The 14,218-nt window shown below is 36.8% G+C and overlaps 2 protein-coding genes across 2 annotated transcripts in view; both read right to left on the bottom strand.

Moving 5' to 3' along the window:
• The window catches only part of LOC108362150 (integral membrane protein 2B), a 90,725-nt gene extending 89,517 nt beyond the window's left edge, over positions 1-1,208 (bottom strand). The window contains exon 1 of the mRNA XM_017615013.1: positions 799-1,208. Coding sequence (XP_017470502.1) covers positions 799-921 — 123 coding nt within the window. The 5' untranslated portion in view covers positions 922-1,208. The remainder of the gene's footprint in view (positions 1-798) is intronic.
• A 5,300-nt stretch (positions 1,209-6,508) lies between these two features.
• On the bottom strand, positions 6,509-8,867 carry LOC108362153 (myb/SANT-like DNA-binding domain-containing protein 1). Its single transcript, XM_017615016.1, has 4 exons — positions 8,700-8,867; positions 8,438-8,635; positions 8,256-8,382; positions 6,509-7,703 (listed from the first exon to the last, which is right to left on the bottom strand). Exons 1-3 carry the CDS (start codon positions 8,720-8,722, stop codon positions 8,271-8,273), a joined length of 333 nt encoding a protein of 110 aa, XP_017470505.1. The 5' UTR covers positions 8,723-8,867; the 3' UTR covers positions 6,509-7,703; positions 8,256-8,270.
• Positions 8,868-14,218: the final 5,351 nt, after the last annotated feature.

The following is a 14,218-nucleotide window of genomic DNA, read 5'->3' on the forward strand; positions in this document are numbered from 1 at the left end:
TAAGTGCGGCCGAAGACCGCCTACGCAGAAAGGTGTTCTCTGCAAAAGGTGCTTAGCCCCTCTTCTTTGGCAACACAGAAAGAAGAATTCTACGTAGTGAGGGTTATAATCCCTAAGTGCGGCCGAAGGCCGCCTACGCAGAAAGGTGTTCTCTGCAAAAGGTGTTCAGCCCCTCTTCTTTGGCAACACAGAAAGGAGAATCCTACGTAGTGAGAGTTATAATCCCTAAGTGCGGCCGAAGGCCGCCTACGCAGAAAGGTGTTATCTGCAAAATGTGTTCAGCCCCCCCTTCTTCGGCAGCACAGAAAGGAGAATTCTACTAAGTGAAAATTCCGTATTAAAAATCCGCTATCATTCAAAATTTCAGTCTGGCAGCACCAAGTTTTATGTTATTTTGCTATCTTATTCATCGTTTATATGAAAACTTTAACAATAAATTATATAAAAACTATAGGGTTGCTAAAAAAAGGGGTATTTTTGAAATCAGGGAGTCCCCTCAACCCAACTTTTTCTAGAATTTGCCGTCCGCATACTCAAATTTTCCCATTGTCTTGGAAAAATTGTCTCATCCATCATATGTGTACGCCGTGTTACTTGCTCCAATAATTAAATCATGGTATATTTACATGGGTATGGTAGCACGAAACGTCACAATCTGCCTAATTGTTAGGTTGTTAATATGCCTACGAAAAAGTAACAATAGCACAGAGGTTTTTTAAATACATTTTGAACGGAACTCCTTTCTTTTTTGTATCATACTTTTATAATGGAACATTGTTTATAAAAAATGAAACTTACGCTCAAAAGAGTCGAGTCTGCTACGCCTCCATTCAATGATGTATCATCGTGTCTACCTAAATTCAACGGTAGAGCAAGCTTTTCTGCTGTTTTTTCATTTGACGGTTTAGTTAAAATAGTCATATTTCTAAATTGAATTCGTCTAATGATTGGAATGCTTTTTCAATTATGTATAAATAAATTTCCACCTTTGTCTAGGGATATATAGGTATGCAGGGATAAATCGATACAAGTAAATCCAAGTACATACTAGGCACTTTTCTCAATTTATTAAGTATTTTTGTACTCGATACTTTTTGCTACGATCCAAGTAGGTATCGAAAAAAGTTCTTGTATCGGAAGCGAAAAACTTATTATGCTTCAGGATTTTCTTTGAAAAGTATCCCATTAATAGACCTTTCGCACCAGGCGATTTTTCAGGCAACAAAAGTTGAATGCGGAGTTGAATGATAGGGCTTTCGCACGCGGCGATTTTTCAGGCAACTTTTAGTTGAAAGCAAAAATCGCCTCGTCCGAACGGCCTTTCAACTAATCGCTTTCAACAAAGTTGGTCGCCAGCCAACTTTGAGCTCGTTCAACTTTTTTTCCTTGCAACCCTGTGTTTGTTTACATTCTGTATCAGTGTTGGGATATCAAATTGTTCCTTTAGTACGAAATCTATACAAAAAATGTACTTTTGGCTATAAATTGTATACACTTTTTAATTCGCTCATATATTTTCTTAGTACATTCCCTTCAAGACCAATGATTTTATGGTATTCATGAGAAAGTTTTATTGTTTATGTACATACGTTTACGTATTTTACACTTTTACAAATTGATTCCACGTGCACATGTATTGCATTTAACGCAAATATGTATGCACACATTTTCAGGTATACATCTTAACAAAAAGCATATTTAAGTTGATATTAATGGATAAAAGAGACATTTTCTTTGGATTCAGTACTAAAATTTGACATTTTTATAGCATTTCAAGTGCTTATCAAAACTTTACGACAAGATTTGACCATTTATCTTAATATTATTAAATTTTAATTATTTTTTGTAAAAATACGGTTTATATTTTAAGAAAAGCCGTACAAATCCAAGGTTCAAACTTTGTGCAACATTAAAAAAACCAACACACTTTCGTAAAAATTTCGATCTATTTAATTCGATTTCCTAGATTTATTTTGAGTGTGTGGTTTTTTAGCCCATTAAATTTTAATATAACTAAGTTTTTTAAGATTTCTTTGATGAAGGTGTTGCTAATTTCCTCCATATAAAAAAATCGTCGAACACACTTCGTATGGAAGAAAATGGCTGACATCGTCGACAAAACAAAATTGCCAAGTTCAACGGTAAGTCCCAGCTACTTTAAACTTGCACTTTATTATACTAAAATTGAATGGGCTAAAAACTAAAGAATATTGATAAAGCTTGAAATTTTTACGAAAGTATGTTGGTTTTTGGATGTTTCGCATAGATTTAATCTTGGGTTTATACAGTTTTTCTTAAAGAATACATTATATTTTATAAACAGATAGTTAAAATTAAAGAATAATAAAATAAATAGTAAATCTTGTCAATATGTGAGTGCCGTAAAGGTATTATATTTAAGAAAATCTCTTCTTATAACTAACGAAGACTTTCTTTCTATATGAAGTTGACTTCGACATTTTGTTTTAATAAAACTTAGTATCGAAAAGTTTCTTTAAAAATTTGCCTAGGCTGTATTATACTGGTTCGTTCAAGCCATTTTTCAAAACTTACAAAGGTAAATACGAACTGGCGAACAAAAGAGAATACAAAGAATTTCTTGCTGTGAATTTTCAGAGCTGTATATTTTTAGTATTCATTACAAAATTGTACTAAAAAGTACTGCGTAGTAGGAAAGTATATTGTAAATGAAATTGTATCAAACAAGTACAATTGTACCAAAAATGCCAACACTGTTCTGTATACATACTTTTTTTCTATTTTACTTTTTTACTCTTATTTTATCTTTCAGCTCAGCTCAGATCAACGCTTAGCTTACCAAATTTACGCCAATTAATAAAATTTTGCGATTTAAATTCATTTTCAATAATGTAAATAACGATTCGTGTTGAATCCAAAATCGCCTCGTCTGAATAGGGATGGCAACTTTTTCACACTCAACTTGTCATTCAACTACGTATTCAACTTTTGATGCCTGTAAAATCGCCTCGTGCGAATGCCCTATATACAGTATTGCCGTTGTGCGACTAATGGGCTGTTTTTGCTTACGCGTAAAACTAGATTTAGCGCATTTAGCTCTATATGCTACTCTGGGCCTGTGCCAATCGGTAACTTTTTTCTCCGTGGTGAGACGGGGTGGAAAAATTTGCTATGGTGTACAAATAAATTGAATTTTGCTGTGCCAAATGCAGAGTAAAATTTTGACAGTTGAAAAACCAAACAAACGCTCGTGCGAAAGCTTTATTTTTGTGTGTTGCTGAAATTCTTAAAATTTATATTTATTTTATAATTTGCAAGTAACGTACGCTTTTTTTATGCTGTGTCAGCTTTCATTTTCATGTTCACTCCTTATTACCGCCAAGCAATATTATGTGTATACATGGTTATAAGCTGTCAAAATTTTACCTAGCCCCATGACCTAGGTAAAATTTTGACGTTCATATTCACCACGAGAAATGTCAAATTTTTCCTTTGATCCGTCAAAATTTTCTATTTTCTATCAATTGGCACAGGGCCTCTAATGGGCTGTTTTTGCGTACGCGTAAAAGCACATTTAGCATATTTAGCTCTAAATGCTACTCTAAATGTACATTTATGCAACTCCATTTTTGCATTAAGAATCTAAATGCTAAAAGCAACCCTGCGATCTTCTAAAATTTCCACGATTCGAACATGGTTTAATGAGAAAAAGTGGCAACACTGCTTTTTCGAGTATACAGTGGCTAGCTGCGTTTCAGTGATCGCCGATCGAGATTTCATTTAATGTTTTACATTATTTGGATAAGGAAAAGATAAGCAAATTCAACATAGATGTGATGCTGATAGAAATCTGGATCAATTTGTGATCAACTCTGTTTTGTTTCCTAATTAAGTGAGGAAATTTTAATTAACAGCACCGACAAATGAATATATACACAAACAAATGTTCGGTTATGGTTAAAGCAATTCAAGTTTTTCTATTGATTTTTGGTTTGAAATTTATTTTTTCTTTACAGTAGGGTTTTTGCACATTATCTTCTGCATGAAAATTAATCGTAATAGATACGGATCTGAATAAGCGACTGGAACACGGCTGTTTGTCAAAAGCATACGATTTCGAACTCGCGTATATGTGCATTTGCTAAATGCGATAGTATGAACCCTCTTCGAAAACATATGTTCGAAAGAGCTAAATGTTGCATTTTAAATGCAGCAAAAACGCTGCACATTTATCCATAAAAAAATTTGTCACCTAAATGCAACTAAATGCAACTCCATTTTTGATTAAGAATCTAAATGCTAAAAGCAACCCTGTGATCTTCCAAAATTTCCACGATTCGAACATGGTTTAATGATAAAAAGTGGCAACATTGCATTTTCGAGTATACAGTGGCTAGCTGCGTTTCAGTGATCGCCGATCGAGATTTCATTTATTATTTTACATTATTTGGATAAAGAAAAGTTAAGAAAATTCAATATCGATGTGATGCTGATAGAAATCTGGATCAATTTGTGATCAATTCTGTTTGTTGTGTTTCCTAATTAAGTGAGGAAATTTTAATTGACAGCACCGAAAAATGAATAAATATATACATAAACAAATGGTCGGTCATGGTTAAAACAATTCAAATTTTTGTATTGAAGTTTTGGTTTAAAATTTATTTTTTCCTTTTCAGTAGCGTTGCACATTATCTTCTGCGTGAGCATTGATCGTAATAGATACGGTTCTGAATAAGCGACTGGAACACGGCTGTTTGTCAAAAGCATACGATTTCGAACTCGCGTAAATGTACATTTGCTAAATGCGATAGCATGAACGCTCTTCGACAAAATATGTTCGAAAGTGCTAAATGTTGCATTTTAAATGCAGCAAAGACGCTGCATAAAGTGGCAATTTAACCCTTTTTGAGCGCCAATATCCTTTGACCCGACTCTGAAAATTTTGATTTTTTGACCCTTTTCCAAAATTATGTGCGACCTTTGCCCCTTTTCAGAGACTTTAGGAAACGTTAACAGAACCATGCTATTAAAACATATTTCCTCCTGTAAGTACGAAAAAATGCATCACTTAAAACTTTTAAAAGAAACGTAACTCTTCTCGATTTATGTGTATGTTTGCAACCTTGTTTTGTGAAAAGCTTGTCCCACTATTTTCTTTTTAAAGTCAACAAATTTATTCTTTTACTAGTAAAGAAAAGCAAAAAATAATATGGTGACCCCTTTTCTCGTCAACGAATCCCTTAATTCGACTTTCTGAAAATTCTCAACGGCAACACTGCGTCTATACGTAACGGTTGTCGGGTCATCTGTCCCTTGCGAGAGCCTTTTCTCGAAAACAGATACAACTATATTAAAATCTCGAAACCGCCTTTCAGGAAAACACTTCGAAAAGTTTTTGGGAAATATAAGAAAAAAGGAGTTATTTTGTTAAACTCATTTTATATGAAAAAACTTTATCTATTAATCTTGTAAAAATATATTTAATTCTAAATTTTTTCTGAAAAATTATTAAAAGATATATAATCTTGTAAAAATACATATTTTTTGTGAAAAAAAACACAATTCTATGGCGAATACTGCGGCAACGCGAAGCGAACAACGAGAAATAGGCAGAATGTTCGAGGAATGACGTAGAGTGTTCCACAAAGAGAAACGTCAAGTTGGATGAACACTGCGAACAGCGAGAGAAAGAGAATGAGCGATAAACTTCAGAACGTTCTAGAGTTGCCATAAGTACGAGCGCAGGTATATAAGGGCGCCGCCACAGCGAAGTGAGTTATATTATGTTCACATATAAAGAGATTAGCAATAAATCTGCGTTAACTAAACTACCCGTTCACATATAGGAGTTTGGCTGCAAAATTGACAATCAGCTGTCAAGATTGTTTTGACAAGTTTTTTGTTCATGGACAATAGTTTGGTGGAACATTTAAGTGTTTTTCGTTTGCTAAATTATTATTAATTATTAACGATATGGAAAGAAGGCAAAAAGATGCAATAGTTCAATTAATTGCGCAATTGGCTTCCAGTAATAGACAGTTGGAAGAGATCCGAAAAAGGCGGCTACTGAGATTGAAAAAAATTATGGCAGCAATACGAATGCGAAACTCTTTATTATATTTTATAATAAGGAATAACACGCCAAAGCGTCTGTGGACACACGTAAGCAATTATAGCAGCTATTTTTTTTTTATTAGTGAATATAATAATCAACGCTTTTATGTGTATTGTAGGCGAGACACGGTAAGTTCTGGACATTCCTGCCAGCAGCGACCAATTTTTTAAGGAGTGCTTTAGAATGAGCCGCGAATCCTTCGCCTTTTTATGCAACGAGGTGACGTCCATTGCAAAAGCCGATACAACTTTTAGGAAATGCATCCCTTTAGATAAGCGTGTCGCGATTGCTTTATATGCGCTTGGTTCCTCAGCTGAATACAGGACAATCGGCCGGCTGTTTGGAGTATCAAAAGGAAGCGTTGACGGTATTGGGCATTTTCTTGTATATAAAAAACATTTTACGGATGAAAGTGTATGACACCGTCAACGAAAAAAATCGTAAAAAACGAACGGGATTCTTTAATAACTACTAAATACTACTATGTATACTAAAATTTTATGGGCTACAAAACTGCATACCTAATTTTTTCCAAACCTTCTGAATAAAAAGTTGGAAATGTTGGTTAAAGTTTGCAGAACTGTTATATTTTTTTCACAAAGTTTAGAATTTGGATGTATGTGTTTTTTTGTTAAATAGTGAGCCAGGAGTTTATAAAAAAAATATTAAACATTAAATAAACAAAAGAAAAATTAAAAAAAAAAATGTGTTATATTGGGGTACCTAATACTTTTGGCCAAGTGTGTAGTTTCGGGCCATTTCCAAATTGCAGGAAGGAAATAAAAGTGCCTTACTGTTTAATTTAAGTGTCCGCCTTAATGTTATTTGGAGATGACCCTAAATAAAATTACTTTTTTATAAATCTTTTTGTTTGGTAAATTTATTATTTAAATATAGTTGATAGCTCAACGAAAACTGTAAAACCAAGTTCTGAACTTTGTAGAAAATTTAGGAAAAATCAAATTTTCACCAAATTTATTAATGAAGCTTTATAGCCCATTTTAAATTCTTGTACATAAATTGCAAGCATTCCTAAAATTTTCATAAAATTCTTGTTAAAAAACTTGTATTTTGGGGACAATTTAATTTTTTCTAAATTTTCTACAAAATTCCGAACTTTGTTTTACACGGTTTTCGTTGAGCTATCAACTATATTTAAATAAATTTACCAAATAAAAAGATTTATAAAATAAGTAATTTTATTTAGGATCATCCCCAAATAACATTAAGCAGGACACTTAAATTAAACAGTAAGGCACTTTTATTTCCTTCCTGCAATTTGGAAATGACCCGAAATTTTATTACTTATTTTGTTTGAAAGCCTCTAGAAATTTTTCGAGAATAGCATTCCGATCCCTTTCAATTTGCAGGGCTTCTTTGCTATCCTCTTTCAGCTCTTTCATTTCCAAAGCGATTGTTTGGTTGGCCGCGCGAAATTCTTCAATAAATTCATCTTGGAAATTAACATTTTCTTTTTTTTTCCTCCGCTTTTTCGGAGGTTCTGAAGAACATTCCTCCAGTATTAAAAATTCAGGCGAAGGAGAAGTTGCTTCAATTTCAGAGGGCCTATTGTAGCACTCTTCATCTACCACAACTTCAAGTGTCTCAACTGTAATAATTTAGAAAATGATAAACAATAAACACGTGACACACACTCACAATTATACAGTGATATTTTTACAATATCCACAGTGTTTATCATTTGGATTGGTTCTTCATTTTTTATAGTTAATTATCTAACAAAAATCATGAAAATCCAAATTTCATTCTTTATTTAGAATTTCTAAAAAATTAGTATGCGGATTTGTAGCCAATTGAATTAAGTATAACAAAGTGCAAGTTCGAAGTTGCTAAAAATACTACATTCATGAAACATCAACGAAAAACATTCCAAAAGGAAAATATGAGGGCCGTTCCGAATCTCGTGCATATGCTCTTGAATTAGGATATTCGTTGCATTTGTAAATTCACAACAATAAAATGCAAACGGTTGCTATGGCAGCAATCATAAAATTTGCTAATGCAATTCCAACTGCAAGTCCAAGACCATTTCCACAACATCCTGAATAGCCCAATTGTGAATATTGTTAATAGATCACAGTACAACTTTGAGTGTGCGTCAGTGTATAAGCATAAGATTATAGTGCTTCACCGTACTAACCTGTACTCTCCTCCACTATTGCTTCCAAGTTAAAGGACTTGTAGCGCCGAGGATTTGGTGCACTTTGTTGTAGTGCCCCCACGCAGATGGTGTGCCGCCTGAAGGCCCAACAATCTTTTTCTCATCTCTGTGAAATAAGAATTATATTTTTACAATTAAATTTGCATAGATGAAAAACTTGCCTATATTTATTGGTTAAATTATGTATTTTGACTTGAATTTCGTTTGCGGAAAATACAAAGCCTCTTGTGGCCATTTCCACTGCCATGTCCGCATATACATGGGAGTTTCGTTTGCAGCCTCGAAGTTGCGGCAACTTTTCCTCCCACAAATCCAGAAGAAGGTCGACTTCTTCTTTATGCCATTGCGATCGCTTCTTTCTGTAATATATATGCATTAATAATATTATTTAATAAATACTTTATGAGAAGTATGTTTACAAACCTCTTTTCTTTGCCGGCGTCCATTTCGTTTACTTTTTACTTTGACGTTTCTCCTTTACTTCGTAGTAATAATTATCGATAACACAGAAAACACAGAGTTGTATGGAGAAAACTATCGTTATAATCTGAGATTATTTTATAATTACAGATTAACGGGGGACGAATTTTGTATGGGTAATCTCGTAATTTAATTACGGATTAAGAGTTAATCTCGAAAAAGTAGATAATCTTCTTATATGTGAACCTAGTATTAGATACAAGTCAGCAAGCTACAAGTAAAGTGAGCAGAGAAGTGAGATGCGAATAAGCAAGCTATAAGTTTAATTGTGTTAACAAGTTTAGTAAAGCGTTGTTATTGCTCTAACAAGTATTGTAAAGTGTTTTTACTGTTTTAGCAAGTATTTTAATTGTTTGTTGTACAATAAAGTTAATTCTACTACAATTTGGTCATCGTTAGCATTGCAGCAGACATCCGGGAAGGTTGAAGAACAGCAAAAGTCTGTTAGTTCATCAACAGCTATAGACATGAAAACGTTATTTGATGCCATGTCACAGATGTCATCACAGCTGTAGTCACAGATGCAAGCACAGGATACACGCATGTCACAGATGTAATCACAGCTGTCATCCCAGATGCAAGCGCTGGAGACACGTATATCTTCAGAGGTATCAGCGCAGGTGTCATCCCGGCTAGAAACTCAGCTACTGGCACAAGAGACACGTATATCATCCCAGCTGGAAGCACAGGGTGCGAAAATTACACAAATACAGGGCAAAATCGAAGAGAGACAGGACAAAGTAGAGGAGTTGGAAGGCCGTCTTCGTGATTTACAGTTGAATCGTCCAGCTACTTAGACGAGCGCACCCAAGGTAAAGACTCCATCCTTTGACGGCACTATTCCTTTCGAGGTCTTTAAGCTCCAGTTCGAAAAGACGGCTACAGCAAATCGTTGGAGCATGGAGGATAAATCCGCTGCTTTATTCGTCGCATTGAAAGGACCTGCAGCGGAAATCTTGCAGACTATTCCCGACTGTGAAAGGAACAATTACGATGCATTAATGGGTGCAGTGGAAATACGTTATGGTAGTGAGCACAGGAGACAGATTTACCAGATGGAGCTGGAGAATCGCTGCCAGAAATCCAACGAGACTTTACAGGAATTCGCCTCTGAGATTGAAAGGTTGGCTCATTTGGCAATTGGAGACGCATCTGGTGAGCCCCTTGAAAGGGTAAAAATCCAGAGGTTCATCAACGGAATGCGGGACATGCGAGAGACGTACGCGAATCCAAAGGCAACATTTGCTGAAACCGTCTCGTATGCTGAGACACGTGAAACGGCAGCACTCCTAAGTAGACCAGCCTACAAAGCACATCGCGTGGAAGTGGAAATACCGGACGAGACAAATGAAATGCTGAAGAATATTATCCAACTGCTGGGCGAGAAAAAGAATGGATCTGGCAAATGTTTTGAATGAGGAAAGCCAGGCCACTTCGCCCGCGATTGCAGCGCAAGTTCCAGCGGGCTCAACAATTCAGCAGGACGCAAACGCAGGGCTGAAGGAGACGAAGCCAATTCAAAAGTTGAAGGGCCCATAATCTCCGTCTCACAAATTGCCCGGAAAGCATGCAACCTCAGTGTTGGTGGATGTGTGAATGGGCAGGAGAGAGTACTGACAGTGGATACTGTAGCGACACATTCCATTATTCGACCGGATTTGGCCACTTTTTATGTGAAGCCACTGCCTGGAGCAAAGCTGCAGACTGCAACTGGTGAATGCACCCAAGTGTTAGGAGAAGTACCATGCGAGGTAATAATCGACGGTGTGGCCTCGTACACTAAGTTTATAGTGGCAGACATTTTGGATGAAGTCATCATCGGCGTGGATTTCTTACTTGGCCAAGGCATGAGATTGACCTCCAGAGAATGATCCTGACAGATCGTCACAGGAAAGTGCCACTTAGGGTTGGTTACGACAGCCAGTGCTGCAGCAGACGATTAGCCTTAGAGGAAGTGTCGAAGATTCCACAGGAACGGAAGTGTTTAGTTGGGCAGAGGTTGACAGTGATGGAGACGAAATGGTTTCGTCAGGAGAAGGAAGTTGTTCACCGATACAGGAAAAGCGTGACGGCTCCGCCAGCTCAGTGAAGAAGGGGTCGCAACAAGGAAGTGGTCATGGCAAGCCAGGCAGTGTTTCCGGAGGAGGAAAGCCGCTAAACCACGTTGCAATGGTAGTACGCCGGTGGCCGGAAATGGAAGCGGCTGTGGGAGCAGTAGGCGCGGTGTGAAGTGTCCCGAAAAAGGTGGCCGGCAAAGGCGAGCAGTTAAGCCGGAAGCCAAGGATGAGGTTATACATGTCCGGTCAATGATGTTGACGCCGGTGAAGGAGCGAGATGCGGAAACACTGGGCAAGTTTCAGCGTGAGGAACCGGATTTATCAAGATGTGCTAAAGGCAGTGCAGCACGAAGGCAGGAGCCTCGGTGTCATGGACAGAGGATGCGGCATAGATCTGGAAAAAAGGGTGCCTACAAGAGGAGACATGGTCTGGTCACCACCAGTGACCGGCAGAAGCACGACCATGTGAGATGGAGCACCACCGGAGATAAGCTGGAAACAATGTCCAGTAATACATCGAGCCGAGAGGAGCTACAGGAAGGCGATTTGGTGCTGTTGCACATGCCGCAGCCGAAGAAAGGCTTCACCTCCGAACAACATCGTAACTGGAAAGGTCCGTATAGGATTGACAAACGGCTGAAGGACGCAGTGCATCGAATCCAGACAGCTGGTAGACTGAGAACCAAGATGAAAGACTGGCAACGTTTGGAGCAGCAAGTGTGTCTGATCGGGACGATCAGACTTAGGTGGAGCGCAGTGTGGCGAAAACTGCGGCAACGCGAAGCGAACAACGAGAAATAGGCAGAATGTTCGAGGAATGACGTAGAATGTTCCACAAAGAGAAACGTCAAGTTGGATGAACAATGCGAACAGCGAGAGAAAGAGGATGAGCGATAAACTTCAGAACGTTCTAGGGTTGCCATAAGTACCATCGCAGGTATATAAGGGCGCCGCCACAGCGAAGTGAGTTAGATACAAGTCAGCAAGCTACAAGTAAAGTGAGCAGAGAAGTGAATTGCGAATAAGCAAGCTTTAAGTTTAAGGGCCGGTTACTCAATGTCTGGTTAACACTAATCTGCGTTTAAACATCGTTACCGACGTCTTCGACTCCATGCATATAACAGGGAGTCGGTAACGTCGATAACGATGTTTAACAGCATATTAGTGTTAACCAGACATTGAGTAACCGGCCCTTATTGTGTTAACAAGTTTAGTAAAGCGTTGTTATTGCTTTAACAAGTATTGTAAAGTGTTTTTACTGTATTAGCAAGTATTGTAAATTGTTTGTCGTACAATAAAGTTAATTGTACTACAATTTGGCCATCGTTAGCATTTATTTAACAATCCAGCGATACGAGCCGGAAGCTATTTGGGAAATCCCTCAAGGTTTCGAGGATAATCGTAACAATACAATTACTTTGAAAAATATGTAAATCGTAGTCTATGTAAAGTGATTGATACCTTTCCCATACTGAGTAGGTATCGATACCTTGTTTGATACAAGTACAAGTACTGATTTGAGTAATACCTTGATGGTATCGATTTATCCCTATACGTATGTTCCGTTTAGGCCGTGGGTATAGGGCTTTCGCACGCGGCGATTTTTCAGGCAGCTTTTAGGTGAAAGCAAAAATCGCCTCTTCCGAACTGCCTTTCAACTAATCGCTTTCAACAAAGATGGTCGCCAGCCAACTTTGAGCTCGTTCAACTTTTTTTCCTTGCAACGCTGTGTTTGTTTACATTCTGTATACATACCACCATTTTGAAATAGTATTCTGGCGAGTGGCTTGGTAAAACTTAGTAAAAAAGCACCTTTACCAACGCTTGGCTTACCAAATTTACGCCAATTGATAAAATTTTGCGATTTAAATTCATTTTAAATAATGTAAATAACAATTCGTGTTGAATCCAAAATCGCCTCGTTTGAATAGGGATCGCAACTTTTTCACTTTCAACTTCTCATTCAACTTCGCATTCAACTTTTGTTGCCTGTAAAATCGCCGCGTGCGAATGCCCTATAACGCCACCAATTTCGATTGGCAAACACCGTGCAATTGTTGTTGTGCACAGCACGGAGTGAGAGAATTTTCAAAATCGAACAGCCAGCACGATTTGCTGGGTGAACCCAACACCAATTTTTCAGGGTGACAATACGCTATTTTGCGAAATAGTATTAGTATATTAGAATAGTAAAAAATATTTTTTTATTATTATTATAAAGTAGATATTAAACAAAATATTATTATAAAAACTAAATATTAAAGAATGAAAAAATATTAAGTAGTTCTTCCATTTTTCATATTCCGACTTCACTTTTGATCCATTTTTAGTTGCATTTTTACTTCAGTGCTGCCATTGTGTGCGAAATTGTATGAAATGGAAAAAGGCATTTCTTAAGAAGCAACCCAGTGCTCGCCAATCAGCAAACAGAGCGTAACCACTTCTCACCAATCACCGAAATTTTTCTCTTTTGATTGCCAATTAAAATTGGTGGCATAACCACGGCCTTAGGAATGGGTAAATTCGATATTCGAAGCGTCGAGATACGAATTTTAATCGCAATTAAGCTCCTAAAGGCGAATTTTTCAAATCGAATTTTGTGGTGCTAAAATTCGGATAAAATCGATTTTTTCTAGAAAAAAATCGAATTTTCTCTTTTAATTACGTTCAAATTGGCCCCATTTAACTTGTTAAATGAAAAAGAGCTTTTTGGAAAACACAATCGTCCACATGGAAATTTGGAGTTAACTTTGACGGTTGTTTGATTACCAATAAAAATTCTAAAAAAAATATTCAAATCCATTTTTTGTGTTTCAATTTGTTTTGTGCGAACGTCTGATTCATGATATTAACGCATACGGAATACTTAGAGTTTTCAAAATGTTTAGTTCGTATGCACTATTTATCTCTGCGTACGGTGAGACCTCATGGGCAATAACTAATTACCGCCTTTGCCTATTTTTTGGCGGGGCAGACATGCATATAATTTTAATATTTTTTGATAATTTTTAATTTTTAATATTTTTCAGAATATAAATTTTTTGAATGTTGGCGTGTCAAATGAAAGCTTTTGGGTCTTTCTGATTGGCCGGAGCAGAAAGCTTTCTGATACAACTGTACGCTGAACTGGTTTTCAAACGAGTTAAATGATTTAACTGGTTCAACCCCATTTAACATGTTTAGCTCGTCAATTTGAACGTAGTATTAATTTTCAAAAAAAGCAACTCTGCAACTTTCTTCTTTCTGACTAAATTTGGCATGCTTGTGTGCGGCACCATATTTGCCTAATGCAGCGTTCATGCTGACATTTAAAAGCACATTTATCAATTTCGAATATTGGTTTTTCGAAGAGTGTTCACGGTGCCGCATTTAGTTAATGTTCTGTCTGTTCTTGTACAAAAACGT

Source organism: Rhagoletis zephyria, unplaced genomic scaffold (genome assembly GCF_001687245.7).
Source record: "Rhagoletis zephyria isolate East Lansing unplaced genomic scaffold, Rhagoletis_zephyria_1.1 Rzeph_scaffold_00951, whole genome shotgun sequence".
Taxonomy (NCBI): Eukaryota; Metazoa; Arthropoda; class Insecta; order Diptera; family Tephritidae; genus Rhagoletis; species Rhagoletis zephyria.

Bases quoted from the DNA above. Each gene is read 5' to 3' on its own strand.
- LOC108362153 (XM_017615016.1), bottom strand. From the start codon at position 8,722: ATGGACGCCGGCAAAGAAAAGAG. The intron at 8,636-8,699 runs GTTTGTAAACAT...TATATATTACAG, and splicing joins GACGCCGGCAAAGAAAAGAG to AAAGAAGCGATCGCAATGGC. The intron at 8,383-8,437 runs GCAAGTTTTTCA...CTTATTTCACAG, and splicing joins AATTTAACCAATAAATATAG to AGATGAGAAAAAGATTGTTG.